Genomic DNA, 16,656 nt, shown 5'->3' on the forward strand with positions numbered 1-16,656 from the left:
TACAGAAGTCCATGAGGAAGTTACTATCACATGAAACCATTTTAGTTGGCCACAGTCTCAATAACGATCTCCAAGGTAAGTTCCATTGCTTTACATGTTACTTATACATACATGATGTCCAGCTAATGATTATAGGCCCGTATTGTTAATTTTATGCTAGTTCGACTCTGTATGATATGTTAAACTCTTTTGAATGATGATTTGTTGGTAATCTCCTATATTTCTTATTTTCTGTCTTTGTTTTTGGCAGCATTGAAGTTAGACTGCACAAGGGTGATTGACACGTCATATGTCTTCAAGTACGCAAATCGGACGAACAGAAAACCTTCACTGAGTTTGTTGTGTAAGGTAGGCTTATTTCCATGAGTTTGGACAGATGCGCTGTGGAACATCTTATTCTCAATTCCACCATCTTGCCATATTAATGTATCAATCCTTCTTGGAGCAGTACCCTTTATGCCTTATTTGTACCGATCCTTATTCTGTTCCCTGTTTGGTATGCCAGGCTTTGTTAGGCTATGAGCTCCGGAAGGGAAGTCTGCACAACTGTTTGGATGATGCACGTGCCGCTATGAAGCTTGTATTGGCCAGATTAGAGGGAAAGATTGATGATATTGTAGCTGAGGAGGTGACATCAATTGGCATTCACTTTATTCTAGAACATTTTAATCATGACATGCACTCAGATGCATTTTATTTCAGGTAAAAGACTTGGATAAGGCGAGGTTGCTCATACATAGGGTCCCTGCCAACGTTTCTGTTGAAGATTTGAAGAATGTTCTTCCTGGAGACTTTTCTATTGAAGTGAAGGTTAGATAAATCTACTCAGTCATTTCTTTAATTGACAATGCCTTGACTTCTTATGGCTTATAACCAGGACAACAAATCCACCAAACATTCATCAATTGCTTACCAAATAAAACTAATTCGTGTCAAAGACCATCATTCGTATTTTATTTCAATCAATTAGTGCAATCCATCATAGATTTATATCAAGCTCTTCAACTATCAATGTTATCAAATAGCGGATATGGCGGCGCCATGGCACTATGGCATGGCGTTCTGTGGTGGAAATGCCATAGCACCTTGGCGCTGCCATAGCACCGCCATATCCGCCATTTGACAACATTGCGTGTGTACTGCATTTAGGAATGGGGCCTTATGCTAGAAACATGGATGTTAGAGCTGTATTTTATGCTTTATTAATTGTTTCAAGAGTTTTAGATGATATATTTTTGTTATTTGCCAATTTTTGAATTATGTATAAATAATAAATATTATTTTATTTATTTAATTATTGACCGCCATATCCGCCATACTAATACGCTATATCCCTGTGGCGGTTTTTAGGCGAACCGCCATAAGCCGCCATACGAGATTGATAACACTGTCAACTATACTATCTTCTGCCATTTTTGGCATATGATGCCTTTGCCATCTTGAAAATGTGCCATGACTACTTTCGATAAGCTTTAAATATGATAACATCCTCAATCATCATTGTATGCCATTTGATAAGTTCATCTGCAGGTAAAAAAAGGAAAACATATTCAGCCTTTGCTATATTCAGCACTCAGCAAAAGGCAATCAAGGCATTCGAAAATATTGACGGTGAACTGGAAAAGGTGTGTAATCGTTGTCTGTATTACTTTCTTGTGCGTGTCCATTAGAATGTTCCAGACCTAAAGAAAACTGATATTGATAAAATCCATCTTACTATTGTCCATTTATTAATTTTGATGCGTTTTAATCCAAATTTGCTAGGACTCATGTGGACGGCCACAAAAGCTTGTAAAGTTTGAGCTTGATTCTGGAACAACTGGTTCATTTTATGTATGTAAAATTGTTGCTGACAATTCTGTTGGCGATGAACAAAGAAGAGGCCAGCAGAAAATGACAGTCTTGGGACAGCGAAAAAGCCAAGAACAGATGAAACTTTGGTACAGCTTGAGGATTCTAATAAATGCTTGGATCATTGCGAAATGCATCTGAAAGAGATCGTAAGATTGGAGCAAGAGCTAAGTCAAAGAGAAACTGAAATATCGAGCTTGAATAAAATAATTGCTGCACTTGCAAGGAAACAAGGACTCTAGAACAGTTCTATGTTAATGTCTGAGAGCAGGCTTGCTTTGGACAAAATGGTGACATCTATTAACGAAATAGGCGATTTTACGAGGTCTGTGATTGATCTTGAAAGCCATCGGCCCCTTCTGTGAGAAGCATGGTGAAGAAAGGAGAAGGTAGCCTTGGTGACTAATTCGCATTTGCAGCCAGTCAATGCTGCTTCTGTATTTTTAGTATCTTACATTTTCTTTTCCTTATTTGGATTTTTTTCCAGTTCATTGAGTTGCTGTAGTTTTGTTGAAGTCCTATAATAGGACTAAAATTTTGAGTGAACATTAACATTTTGAGCCCTTAAAGCTTTATTTGAATTGTTTGTAGGTGCAGTATTTTGGAAAGTAAAAAAGTTCTTTTAAATAGAACAGAATGATAAATCTAAACAAGATCCAATTTTGGGACCAACTTAAAAAGAATAACACATAATCCAGAATATCCATATGATCTTGGTCTCTTCATTCACTTTCATCATCTTCATCATCTCCAAAACTGAAAACTGAAGCATCTGCTGCAATGGCCTTGATGTCTGTGGAGCCCATGTTGGGGATTGTGGAAGGAGGTCTCTCAACCTCATCAACTTTTACTTCTTTCGACTGAGTCTGAGAGCTCGTTGACTCCCTACCCACCGAAAGACGTTCCATTTGATGAGATACAGATGAGACACGCTCAGATTTGCTGGCCTGTTCGGACTGTGGAGCAGTTCCTGCAACGGGGATGGGGCGCTGATCCACCGATCTGCTTCTTGAAGGTGCAGGTTCTTCTCCATCACTGTCCGAAAATACATCGTCTTCATTGTTTTGTTTATTCTGTTGAGAAGAAGGGTCTTTATTTTCACTACTTGAAGGAGCATCCCGCTGTTTTCCATCTGCTCCCTTTGTACTGTCATCAGCTCTCGTCTTCGATGGGGCAGTTCCATCGTAATCTACCATAACAATTTCGACGTGAAACCCTGGTGAAGGCAACTTTCTCTGCAGGTGATAGTGCCATCAAATTGTTAGTGAGAGCAGACACAAAAAAAAGAAAGAAACTTGCTCCTCATCCTTATTCCACAAGAAAGGAGTGACGTATTCGTGGTTGTCGTGAAACCATTAAAATTGATATCAAAGGAGCTTACCTTATCGAAATCATCAAGGTTAGAAGCAGCTAGAATCACTCTATTTTCCATCAATGATGTGTTCATCCAACTGAGTACAAAAAAAAATTGGTTAAGGTGTATTTAACAGTTATGCTAATTATGTATTTCCGAACAGATATATGAAGGTAATGTAAGAAAGAACATATGAGCTGTTACAGATATCATATCATGAACGCACTGTCACAACAACAGGCTAACTCTATGAATCTGTTACCCCAATCAAACTACGAAAACCTAGTTAATGAATCCTCAAATGCAGTTTATAGAATATAAGCGTTTGTATAGACGATAGAGATAATGAAAATGATAATGTACAGACCAGTAGAAATCTCCTTGGTGATCATGAAAATGAACCTTGAAGTCTCCCACTAGTTCAGTAAGACCGGGTTCCCCTGGCAAGGCAAAAACCACAATTCCCTTCTTTTGTGCACGGATCCAGAAATCTTCAGGCTGCAGAGCAGAAAAGATGAATGTCATATAGTGATCAAGAACTGATGGAATAAGATCTCAAAATCTCAAGCAGAATCAAGGTGAAATACAGGAGATTATCTGTTATTCAGAAAAGAAATTAAAAAAATGCACAACTATATTCTAATACAATCAGATTAAGGTAACCCAAGAAAGATACCATGAGATCCTTGGTTTTTGGATGCTTCTTTGTGGAAAACAATGCTCCTGTAAAATTATAGTTCATGGGTAAGCAGGAGAGTGAGAATAATTGCATAATCATTCTCAAATGAAAGGCGCTGGGAAAAATTCAACAATATTAGTATTTCTTGGAAGATGGCGAAATGGATTCAACACTTTGAATGAATAGAAAAGCAAATTTGACTGATTACCATTATGATTAGATATTGTAATAGAAGGTCTGACCCAATATGGACAATTGTGAAGCCTAAACCCTCTTAACATGCACCTGCAACACGATGTTGTCAGTACCTTTATAAAATCAACCTTCTGCATCGGGAAATAAATGTTCAGAAATGTACCTACGTCCAGGGGGAGCTTCACCATTAAACTGCGTCAAGATCCGCTCAAAATATTTCACGTACCTCTGATTAATTCACGAAAAAGTCAGTTGTGTCTTGTATGCTAGATTCCACAGAATCGTTGTATAAGGGAGTATATTACTAACAATCTGGCTTGGAAGAATAAGACCCTTCCCATCGACACATCTTTGTTGGTTATAGTAACTAATGCAGTCCTCAGCAGTTGGGAAGAACTGCAGTTAGGGACAAAGTTAAAGTTTTTCGATAACAAATAAAAAAGGAGCTGAACCTCCCTGAAAACAGGACCGATATTTTTCTTGTAAAAATAAGTTTACCTTTAAGAACAGAAGAAGGCTGCATATCATCAATCCTGTCCTTGCCTTCCCAGCTTTACAGTGAACAACTACCACATTTAAAATGTCCTCCTTCAACCATGAGTAAGCACTTTGACAGAACAATTTTATGAGATGGATAGGGGGCAATTGTGATCGTCAAATGGGAAACATGCAACCTGAACAAAAATGAACAAGTTATACAATGCTCATTTCTTATACAAGTGCATTTGTCTTGTTTAATTTTTAGTGAAACTTAGATGACTTACACATTTTCACGTTCCAGTTGGATCAAACTAAAATAAAATGAGCAAACTGGTTTTATTCTGGATTCAGCTCTCATTTCTTATTCTTTTTAATTTTTATGTATCCCCTGATCAATAAAGTCACACAAAAAGAAGCTCAAACCTTGCGAACAACTCTAGGTAACAACATCAAAGTAACTATTTAGCACCTTGACCTGATAAACCTCCCTTCACAAACTGAGACCCCAAGAACCCTGCCCGAATTTAAGAAGCAACAAACAACTATCTTTCCAGTATTTCTTTTGTGAACAATAAAAAAGAATCACAACACAATAATCAGCTGACTATTTTAGGCAAGGTAGTTCATTTCTTAAAAATACCAATGGACTATATATGGTGAGTGCAGGAAGGTGAAAAGGTGAAAAGGTGAATACAAGCAGTTGTACATTTTTACTTTCTTGATTGAGTACTATGATAATTTCAACTTTTTCAGATAAAACAATATCCAATCTTAGAGGTTATCAAATGGACCATCTTATGCACTTTAGCTGGATCTTATACGTTTGAATAGTTAAAGCACATTCATTCAGTTCAAAGTAAATATTTTCACACCATGTATGTACCTTTCCCTCAAATAGTGAAGCATCATACAACCTCTCTGAACAAAGATTATATACTTTATATTTTCCCTGCAAATATAGAACTATTTCAGAAACATAAAAATGTAAAGAGAATCGTAGAAGACAAATTATGTGAATGTGACCTAGGCACCGGAGACATTATCAAACCACAAGCTAGAAGGAAAAAATTAAGATACTATTGAGAACGTACAAATATGGGAATAATGGGATTCAAATCTACCAATATTATCCTTAGTATCCAAGTGAATTCTCTTCACTCAAAGTTTATGCCCTGTCGAATTAGCTATGATAGTTGAGCAGCAGTAATTGTTAGGTTTATTGATTATATACCCCCTCCACCCACCCTAAGTGACACATTTTCCTTTTTGGGATGTCCCACCCTAAATGACACATTTCTTAATATAGAAATGTCACAGTTACTTCTCTCTTACTTTATTCTCTCCACTTAACTCACAAAACAACACTACATAAAATCCCGTGCTGAAAAGCAAATGCACCACTTAGGGTGGGACGGAAGGAGTATATCTTTAGTCATTGTTGAGTCTTATTTTTTTAGATCAGCGAGTCTTTGATTATTATGTTAATTTTCTAAATATTAAGTTGTTGAGTCAAACCCATAATAAGCATATAGTCCCTGAGTTTTACTAGGATTTAGTCAATTTCATATTTTTCAGGCTATTGTGTCATACATTTCACCATTCAGAAATATAACTTGGAGTTCAGCAAATACGTGGCTCTTCGGAGGAGTGTTTGTTACTTTCAGTTCTTGCGTTCGTTTCGTCATCTCAATCATCTTTACGGTATCAATTGGTCCAACCTAAATACCACTACCACATAGAAACAACAATGTGCTTTATTGAGGTGGAGACGTGGAGTATCATGTATGGACTCTTTTACTTTTGGTTGTACGCAGAAAAGAAAATGCTTCTAGAAAGATACCTTGTGATGAGTCTCAAAAAACTTGATCACTTCCTCCATATGATTCCGATAAAATCCCTGTATAATGTTTGGAGCACATTCATAAGAGAGACCCAGAAAAATCAATGGGGATTTCGAGATATTAGCCTTAACCTCAAAATATCCAAATAAACCAGAGCTTAGGTCACCAGCAGGGAACCCCATAGCGATTATGTTCTCGGTTATATATGTCATATCTAAGTCGAATCCTCCTTCCTGATTACAGTTGAAAGATAAAGCGATTTATAAACCAAATTTATTGTTATATAACATGTAGACTATGAAAAGAAGAAAAAGAGAGAGACTGATGAGGGGTTACATTCACAAACAATTGATTGTTTGCTTACGCTATATAAAGAGCCACGAAGCATAAAATGATAGATGACATACTAAACATTGCACATAAGTAATTGTTGGCAAATGAAACAATGATAACTATAACAATATCCCACATCGGTGTAATGAGAGAGCTAAAACCACTATATAAGTCACTTCTCCTATCACCAATTTGGAATTAGGATGGAACCCTATGGATTTCAATCAGTAATAATATAAGTGACGAGTTTCAAGATATAAAAATAAAAACTCAAGATACACCTCACATTCCAAGAACCATAAATCACTTGGCGCATTGTAAAGACCTGTGGCATAAAGGCGACACTCTACAAGTTAAGCCATCTGTTCGCAAGTATAAATTTTTTTTATAAAGGTAAAAAAGGGTTGTGTTGTAAACTTCATAACTAGTTAGGACTAGTTTCATTGTGATTCTAAGTTCTTTTCTACTTCTTTATTTTTTTCCCTATTATATCTGACTACAGTTTACAAGATATATCAGTGTTAGCTACCAGCAATATCAGAGCTGAAACAGCAATGGAGGTACATCTGCTCAACAAAGCAATAGTATAAAAACAAAAGTACTTAGAAACTTAGGAAGAATGCTGAACATCTTTCTCAAAAGAAATCAGTTATGATAGCAGTTCCTACCTGGTATCTTCGCTTATTTTGTGAGACAATGTGTCTGGCTTTTACTTGCACAGCCTTCACAGCATTTAAAGAGGAATCAACTATTCCTTTAGTAAGAGATCCTATAACACCTGATTGTGCAGGCGCAGAACCTTTGTCCGCATTTTCATCCGATTTTGAAGGAATTTGCAGTCCAAGCCCACTAGCAAGGCGTGCAAAAGTGAAATTCCCAGAATTCGTTTTCTTTGGTTCCTGTTGCGCTTGCGTAAGTTTAAGACCTCTGGCCCAAGCGGAAATGGCAGATGTAGATGAAACTGAAGTTGGACCCTGTGCTGAGCTTTCTTTCTCCATGATATTGGAGGGTGAAGATCCAACATTAGAATCTTGCCCGGGCTGCGGTAGAGATGATTTGGCAGTTTCTGATTCCATTCAGATATTCCTGGTAAGATTAATTAGAGCTCAGATAGGTGGAATTAACCTCCAGAATTGCAATTTCTTACTTCTGGTACTATTCACACAACATAACCCAAAAGTGTGCAACTTTCCATCATTAACGAAAGCTCTGAACATTATACTGAGTAATTAGCACATAGATCATTCAATTTCTCCTAATCACGACACTGCAGCCTCCGAAGTTTGGAACAATAAATTCTAGTGATTTAAAATTCAAAATGTTACCTCTTGCCGACATCATTGTTCACCATATATGGCATAAATCACTTAGCTTCTAATTGCACCCAACAAACGAAACATAAACCAACAGAGCTCAGAACTAATCTTAATAAGCGCCATAATCGACGGCATTATCAAATAACAGCTGATAAAATGAAGATACTATGACACAATTGGACGAGATATAGCGATGCATTTCACAGTATAGCAGCAAATCGAAGATATAAGCTGCAAAACATCAGATCTATCCAATCAAAATTCCTATTGAAGTAACGAATAAATCACCTGGATTGAATATTGAGTAACAGCTCAGAAATCTTTCCCCTGAATCGCCGTGTTCAATTTGTGAATCTTCGGAAAGCTGAATTTAAGAATATATGATATGAAGAACCTGTTGACATTTAGGTTTAGCATTTGCAGAGTGAAGTGATATTGAAGAATTTGATTTGAATAGTCGTATAATATAACAAGATTGTGATCTGATGTAAATTAATGTATACTTATGATCTAATATCCTCTACAGTTGACCTCACCGTCACGGCATATGACACATTCAAATGGCACCCAATTGGATAAATTTGGAAGGTTTGAAAACATAATTATCAAAGTTCAAATTTTTCTTGCAGGCAATGATAAATGTAATTTTTTTTAATATTTTATATTAAAAATCAATTTATAAATATTAATTAATTTAAAATTAATTCAAGAGCATCAACAATAGCATCGGGCTAGTAATAATCTAGCCAAAAACTCCTCCTGCCATATCATCATGCTCTTCCCACGGCCTAGCAATAGGCTAACCAAACAACAGCCTAGCAATAGCCAATGTCCTAGCCCAACAAATAAATTGACAAATGCAATTTAATTCATTTTAATTGTTAGTGTTTATCAAATATTAAAAAAAACAAAGTGCAATGAGTTGTAAATATAGAGTATAGATAAAAAAATTAAAAAAATAAATAAAAATAAAAATAAATGGTGAAACGATCGCTCGCCACACAATAGGCAACCAACGATAGGCTAGACCGGTAACCTACGCTCGACCTCTAGACCGGTAACCTAGGGCGGGCGTTAGTCCACTATTGTGGATGCTCTAATCATCCCGCAACAATTTAAAAAAATTAAAATTTTAACTTAAATATTTTCATATTTAAGAAAAGAATGATTTTTTTATACTTGTATAATTAATTTGAATCAAGCTTGAAATCGTGTTACAATTTGACATAAAGTTTTTATATCATTTCTTTCTTATTGCTACATAATAATATAACAAAATAACAAACTAAGTTTAATTAAATTTAAAAATTGAAGACATTATGTACATGTAAAATTTATGTACATTTATTTTTAGTCGTTTCTTAATTTGTGCGTAGTACTTAATTATTTGGATGGATCAGTTGTTAGATGTATTAAAGGGGAAGGGATCCTTTGCTGTGCACAAATGCACAGTAGGGGCTGCTGTTTCTAACAGTTCAATAAATAATATATATTTGTTTATTTAATTTAATTTAGTTTATTTGATTATTTTAATAATTTGTGTGGAACAGCAGTGCCTGCTGTGCATTTTCCCAATCCGTATAAAAGACCTAATATAACAGATTGAGAACTGTTATAGTAATCATTGAGCGTACAATATTAATTATTCATTGCTTAATTTATTAAAAGATACAAACATGGCTAGTGGCAAATGTGAGGGTATATATTGAAAAGTATGCTTTACATTGCTTTATTTGTAGTAAAACTTATTTTAAGCATTTATTAAAAGAAATTTATTTTTCACAAGGTGATGCCCACTCGTCCTGCGAGTGGACGTCAATTTGACTATTGGAATTTTTAACTTAAAAAAAATAGAAAAATTCGAGAAAAAACCTGAAAAAATATATAAAAAGAATTTGCTCACTTCTCCAAATATTACCGTTTATAACCATTTTTCTCTCATTTCTAATTTTCTTTATTCCCCAATTCATCACATAAATCTTCTATAAATACCTCATTCATCATCCATTTTTTAATATAAAAATTATCCCTGGCTATAAATTGTAATTTTAGCATTTCAATTATGTCAATTTAATTTTGTTTTCATTTTTAATATAATGTCTTTTTAATATAATGTCATTTTTATAAGTTTAATGGAGTATATTTTTGTAGTTGAAATTAAATTGGTTGAGAAAAAATAAAATAAAGAAGAAAAAAATAGTGAGACCCACAAATAGATATAAGGAGTATTAAAAATAATATAAGGAGTATTAAAAATAATAGTATTAAAAATAAATATAAAAATGATAGCATAACAAAACTAATAGTTTGTATTTGGTAAAAAAACACAAAACAAAAAGAAGAAAAATAGCAAACTATTTAATTTTGAACTAACTTTAAATAAGTATTAAAAATATAACTGAAATAAATATATGTATAACTAATTTTAACTAATTTTAAGTGTATAACTAGAGAACAAATCTCAGCCACACATCTTAATACTCCAAATTAATCCTATGGCTTATCTATTTTTACATATTTTAATTAATACTCCCTCCATCCCGCTTTAGCAGTCCCGGTTGAGTCGGGCACATGTTTTAAGGGGTATTTAAGTGTGTAATAAATAAATGATGTAGTGGAGGTTGGGTCCCACTTTTAAACAACTTTTTTACTTTTTTTGCTTTTAAGTGTGTAATAAATAAATGATGTAATAAATAAATTGATGTAGTGGACATCAATTTTTATGCACCGAGTTCAACCGGGACTCCTAAAGTGGGACACCCGAAATTGATCAACCGAGACTGCTAAAGCGGGACGGAGGGAGTAAGTAATTAACAAGGGCATTTTTGAAAACTATATTTTATGGGAGATTCACGCGTCATCCAGATTTGCTCACACAGAATCAAAACACCTACATTTCGGCGACGCCCTCCTCCACTCCGCCACTGATAAACCTCCATGCTCGCGCTTTACCTTCTCGTGATCCTCTTCCACCTCCTACAACTTCATCTCCATCTGCACCATCACCAGCGTCTTGCGCAACAACAAGAGAATCCCCTTCTTCCTCGACGGAGTCCATCGCTTCAACAAGACGCAACAAGACTTATGCAGATTTGCTACAATCTCCATCACTCACGCTCATGTTCAACAATCACATCTTGCAAAAATCTTCATCTCAAGAGCTGATTTCCTCATCTTAATTGTCGATTTCACGAACTGCTATATCACTTTTCATCGCAAGAGCGGATTTCTCCATCATCAATTGTTAATTTCACGATCTGCTATATCAATTTTCATCGCAAGAGCTGATTTCTCCATAGCTAATAGTCGATTTCGTAACATGCTAATTCAGTATTTCATTGCAAGAGTTGATTTTTCTATCTCATGAATTTGTGAGACGATCAAAGATGGTGCACTGTAAGATAAAATTGATCCACTTTACCTTCATTATAGTTCACTCGTAAAAATGCATATGAAGCATATGTTGATGTTAGTATATAATGAAATATGTTTTGAGTGCTTAAACATGTAATCACAATATACTACACTATGAAGACAATACACTCCACTCTAAAGGCAACATACTTCACTATAAAAACCATACAAAATTGTACACAATATACTTCACTATAAAGTCAATACAGTTCACTATAATTACAATATATTACTTCACTTAAACACAATATACACCTTCTACTACGATTTCAATTTCTCTATGAATTTCGACGGTGGAAGTTGCTCTGCCTCCTTCATCCACTAATTATAGTGGAAGTATTTTACCTTTACTGTGAATCAAATTATAGTTATAGTGAAGTCTATTATGCATGTCTTATAGTGTTTTGTTTTTTCATTCCAGTCTAGTATATTGAGGATATAATGAACTATATTGAGCATATAGAGAAGTATATTCTACATGCCATATAGTGTACTATTTTTTTTAATTTCAGTGAAGTATATTGTCTATTTAGTGAAGTATGTTACCCTCACAGTTAAATTATATTCAGCTTATAGATATCAGAGCATTAGCAATGGAAGCGTCAAAACCGCGACGCCGATTTTTCGCCGACGCCGGTTCTGACGCCGAACCATTGCGACCGGCGTCGGCAAAATCGGCGTCAATTTCGGCGTACCCATGCCGATTCGTGTGGTGACACCGGTTCTAACACCGATCCTCACGGCGCCATTGTAGGCCCCGGATCGGCGTCAGACCGGCGTCAGAATTTAATTTTTAAATTTTTTTTTCGAAAACACTATATATACGCGCTTTGGACGTCATTTTCATTCGCACCACTTGTTTTAACGAGTACTCTCTCTATTTTTCTTTCTGTACAAGATCAATTTAAGAAATGAGTAATGCCGGTGGTAGTGGTGGTGGTAGTGATGGGGAAGCTGATGAGTACGAGCGTATGCTGAACGAAGAGCTAGATGCCTATATGAGTCGTGAGGTTGATCGATGGATGCAGAGTTATATGCAGCCGCCGGTACCTCGCCCACGACCAGTTGTCCGCCGTCGACAAGTGGTTGATCGTGATCATGTAGTTGCACATCAGCGCCTGTTCACAGATTACTTCGTAGAGGAGCCGCGTTTTAACGCCAACCATTTCAGGCGTCGTTTTAGGATGAGGCGGGACTTGTTTATGCGTATTGTTAACGGTTTGGAGCAGCGATATCTGTATTTCCACTTCAGGCACGATGCGGCTGGCAAACCCGGCCACACCCCTATTCAAAAGTGCACTGCGGCAATCAGGCAGTTGGCCTACGGCACTTCGGCAGACATGTGGGACGAATACCTCCACATCGGTGAGACGACTGCCCTCGAATGTATGAAGTATTTTTGTCAGGGCGTGATTGAAGTATTCGGTGATCAGTATCTCCGAAAGCCTACCCCCGAAGATTGTCAGGATCTGCTGCGGATGCACGGGGAGCAGCATGGGTTCCCGGGAATGTTAGGCAGCAGAGATTGTATGCATTGGGAGTGGAAGAACTGTCCCGCTGCCTGGAAGGGGTTCTACACGACCGGCTACAAGGGAAAGAATCCCACGATGATCCTCGAGGCCATAGCTGATTACCGGCTGTGGATTTGGCATGCGTATTTTGGGATAGCCGGTTCGAACAACGACCTAAACGTACTCAACTCGTCGCCCCTTTTCAACGAGCAGTGCCAGGGCATCGGTCCGTCCATCAGTTTTGTCGCCGACGTCAACCAGCATGATATGGGCTACTACTTGGCGGATGAGATATACCCTAGGTGGCCCGTCTTTGTGAAGACGATCCGGTGCGCATCAGATGCGAAGAAGGCCTACTTTGTGACGCGGCAAGAGTCGGCGCGAAAGGACGTGGAGCGCGCATTTGGTGTGCTTCAGGCGCGATGGGCTGCAGTTAAGGGACCAACGCGTTTGTGGCATGTCGACTGCATTGCTGATATAATGTACGCATGTATTATCATGCACAACATGATTGTCGAAGATGAAGGTGTACAACTGACTGATTGGGCCAATGACGATGATGAAGCCGGTCCAAGCCACGGCGTCGCCGCCGCCAACGTACGAGGTGGGGTACCTCACGATGAAGAAGCCCTCCTCTAAGCACATGCCGACATGCGTCAGACGGAGGCTCATATTCGACTCCAAAAGGATTTAATTGAAGAGTTGTGGGCGCGGAGGATTGGAAGGCGTTAGTTTTTATTTAAATTTATGTAATTTTTTTAAATGTATTTTTTTTAAATTATTGTACTTTTTGAAATTTTAATAGTATTATTCAATTTTCCTGTATTTATCTCGTAAATTAAATCCCGTATGTTGCTACAATTGTAAATTAAATTTATATAATTGTTATTAGTGATGTGGATAGGCTATGTGAGAGCTATTTGATGTCCAGTTGCATGTCCAGATGATGTGGCAAGAGGATTTTAGTGCTGGATGATGTGGCAGTGGGAAGGCTATGTGAGGGCTATGAGAGGTCCTAGACCATTGTGGATGCTCTCAGTGCAGTGTATTGGGCATAGATATTCTGCATGCCGTATAGTGTATATTGTTTTTTTAATTCCAGTGAATTATATTGTCCACGTAGTGAAGTATATTACTTCACATTGAATTATATTTAGCTAATAGTGAACTAGCGTATTATGCTTACAGGTAAGTAAATATGCTTTATAGTAAAGTAAATAGTCTTTATAGTGAGGTAAATAGGTTCTATAGTGAGGTAAATAGTGAACAAAATATTAATGTAAAATAAAAACTAGCTATATGAATGGGCTTTGTAATGAACTAAATGACACACATTATTAGGGCAGGGAAAAATATCAAAAAAATGATATATCGCTCGTATCGTATTGAAAAATATCGAAAAATTATCGGATTTCGATATATCGTAATTTTCGATACGAAACGATACCGTATCGTAAGTTTTCGATACAATAACGATATGAATTTCCTTATATCGCGATATATCGTTTTATATCGAATATACGATATATATATCGATATTTTCGATATATCGTTTTATATCGAATATTCGAATATATCGTATATATCGAAACATATTTGAAATTATAATTTTCGATATACAGGTATTTGATACGATGTCGATATTTCGATATATCGTACCGAAATTCGATATATCGATATATCAAAATATCGATACGATAACGATATTGATATTATCCATATCGAAAGTTCGATATATCGAAATTTGATATATCGAAACTTTCGATATGATAACGATATGAAATTCTTTCATATCGATATTTTCGATACGATATACGATACAACGTTTTCGATACGATATCTCGTATCGACCCACCCCTACACATTATGAACTGAAGGGGTTGGCAGCGGAAGCGTGCATAAATTACCGATCACATAAATTTGATCTATTTAGCAGATTATTTAGACAAATTATATTCACGTAATTATCACATGTATCATGCTCATAACTTGAATTAAAATCATACTTTAGAATATAAAATCCCTAAAACATGCATACTACGGAGTTAGCCAAATTACCTCGTTGATTCGATCAAGAATCGAAGATAGCTTGCGTCTTCTCCACGTGAAGATCTTCAGTACTCGACCTCGGACCTTCTGACTTGTGTCCCGGACTATACGCTGATATTTGTGTAGGCAAATCTCACCAACGTACTAGGACTTGAATAACGAAGACAGAAACTGCTCACAGAGGAAGCACAAATTTCGAACTCTCTCTCTCTAGAGGGGAATGAAAATTTTGATAGAAAAAAGTGTGTTTTCTGTCTCCTTTATTCTCCTATTTATATAAGTCACATATTGGGCCCAGTCAGGGATCTAAGGAAGAATTTGGATCAGACCTCACCTAATTAGCTTTTTACTAATTAAATTGAACCTACAATTTAATATAAGCTTATATTGGAATATTACAAGCAGCCACTATAGAAGTAATATTGCACTGCCTTCCAAATCTGAAATTACAAGTATTTCGGGTTTCCTTTAATTGCATTTAATTTATTTCCCGCGCTTAAGATAGAAACATCCATTAATTAATTATTGTCTGCTATGGACTTAATTAATTAACATATTTTAATCTCCAAGAGTGGACTTAGCAAGAAACTCTTATTTATTATTCATAGAGTAATTAAACTCTAACTAGCTAGGTTCCGAATAATAAAACCTTGTTTCGAGCTCCTCTTGTGGATGTTATCAAACGAGACTCTCCTCGCGCACGATTCAACGTAATAGCAATCCTAGCACCGCTAGATAATGATCACCACTACCCAATATACCTGGATCATTGGGTGACGAAAAACCCGCACCTTTGGTAAGTCAAAGTAGTAGATACTCAATATCGTATGCTCAATGCTAACGTACATTGATTAAGAAATTAATTATCAAGACCTCGTCTTTCAGAAGATAGCATAAAAACTCATCTTGCTGTTAGATCCATTCAGTGCTATACCACACCAACGTCATCTTATTTCAATAAGGCTTAGAAATAATCGGACTGACATTGCAACCTTTCGCGATAGGTAGTCTAAGGCTATCTAGGTTGTGAAATTCTTATTTTTCTTTGTTTAGAACTGACCGTGTTACCTTAAATTGGACGACGCCCATAACCGGTCTACTAAAACAAAGACTTAGACTTTGTTACGTTTGCTTATACATTTAAATATGCAATAAACAACCATTAAATGTAAAATATAACAACATTATGACAAAAAATAATCTGTTGCATTTATTGGAAAATAACAATTAGAGTTTTACAGGTAAGTAAATATGCTTTATAGTAAAGTAAATAGTCTTTATAGTGAGGTAAATAGGTTCTATAGTGAAGTAAATAGTGAACAAAATATTAATGTAAAATAAAAACTAGCTATTGAATTTAAATGAAATGAATGGGCTTTGTAATGAACTAAATGACACACATTATGAACTACATCAAGTTTCTACAATTTTTCATGAACGCTTGGAGTTTACAATCATTTTTTCCACATCTATGCCCATGTTTTTGCTACATTAATCATAATGCTTTGATGTTGTCGCTAGTATCTTATTGTGGAGATCTATCTTCCCTATTCTTTGTCCTTTTTTAGATTAACTCCTATATAAGGGAGGAAATTACAAATAAACTCCTATACTATAGATAGGAGGAAATTAC

At 36.1% G+C, this 16,656-nt stretch overlaps 1 protein-coding gene, 1 long non-coding RNA gene and 1 pseudogene across 2 annotated transcripts; 2 read left to right on the forward strand and 1 right to left on the reverse strand.

Annotated features, from left to right (window-relative positions):
• Nucleotides 1–8: 8 nt before the first annotated feature.
• On the forward strand, nucleotides 9–1,237 carry LOC121791741 (small RNA degrading nuclease 1-like). The gene is made up of 4 exons (XM_042189592.1): nucleotides 9–75; nucleotides 251–348; nucleotides 506–628; nucleotides 703–1,237. Exons 1-4 carry the CDS (start codon nucleotides 12–14, stop codon nucleotides 817–819), a joined length of 402 nt encoding a protein of 133 aa, XP_042045526.1. The 5' UTR covers nucleotides 9–11; the 3' UTR covers nucleotides 820–1,237.
• A 304-nt stretch (nucleotides 1,238–1,541) lies between these two features.
• On the forward strand, nucleotides 1,542–2,441 carry LOC121791740. The gene is made up of 2 exons (XR_006048712.1): nucleotides 1,542–1,625; nucleotides 1,765–2,441. It is a non-coding gene; the product is annotated as an uncharacterized LOC121791740 (long non-coding RNA).
• Nucleotides 2,442–2,450: 9 nt separating this feature from the next.
• Nucleotides 2,451–8,524, reverse strand: LOC121791739 (annotated as a pseudogene).
• Between the last annotated feature and the right edge of the window lie 8,132 nt (nucleotides 8,525–16,656).

This window comes from Salvia splendens, unplaced genomic scaffold, assembly GCF_004379255.2.
Source record: "Salvia splendens isolate huo1 unplaced genomic scaffold, SspV2 ctg892, whole genome shotgun sequence".
Classification (NCBI taxonomy): Eukaryota; Viridiplantae; Streptophyta; class Magnoliopsida; order Lamiales; family Lamiaceae; genus Salvia; species Salvia splendens.

Bases quoted from the DNA above. Each gene is read 5' to 3' on its own strand.
- LOC121791741 (XM_042189592.1), top strand. From the start codon at position 12: ATGAGGAAGTTACTATCACATGAAACCATTTTAGTTGGCCACAGTCTC. The intron at 76-250 runs GTAAGTTCCATT...TGTTTTTGGCAG, and splicing joins TCTCAATAACGATCTCCAAG to CATTGAAGTTAGACTGCACA. The intron at 349-505 runs GTAGGCTTATTT...TTGGTATGCCAG, and splicing joins CACTGAGTTTGTTGTGTAAG to GCTTTGTTAGGCTATGAGCT.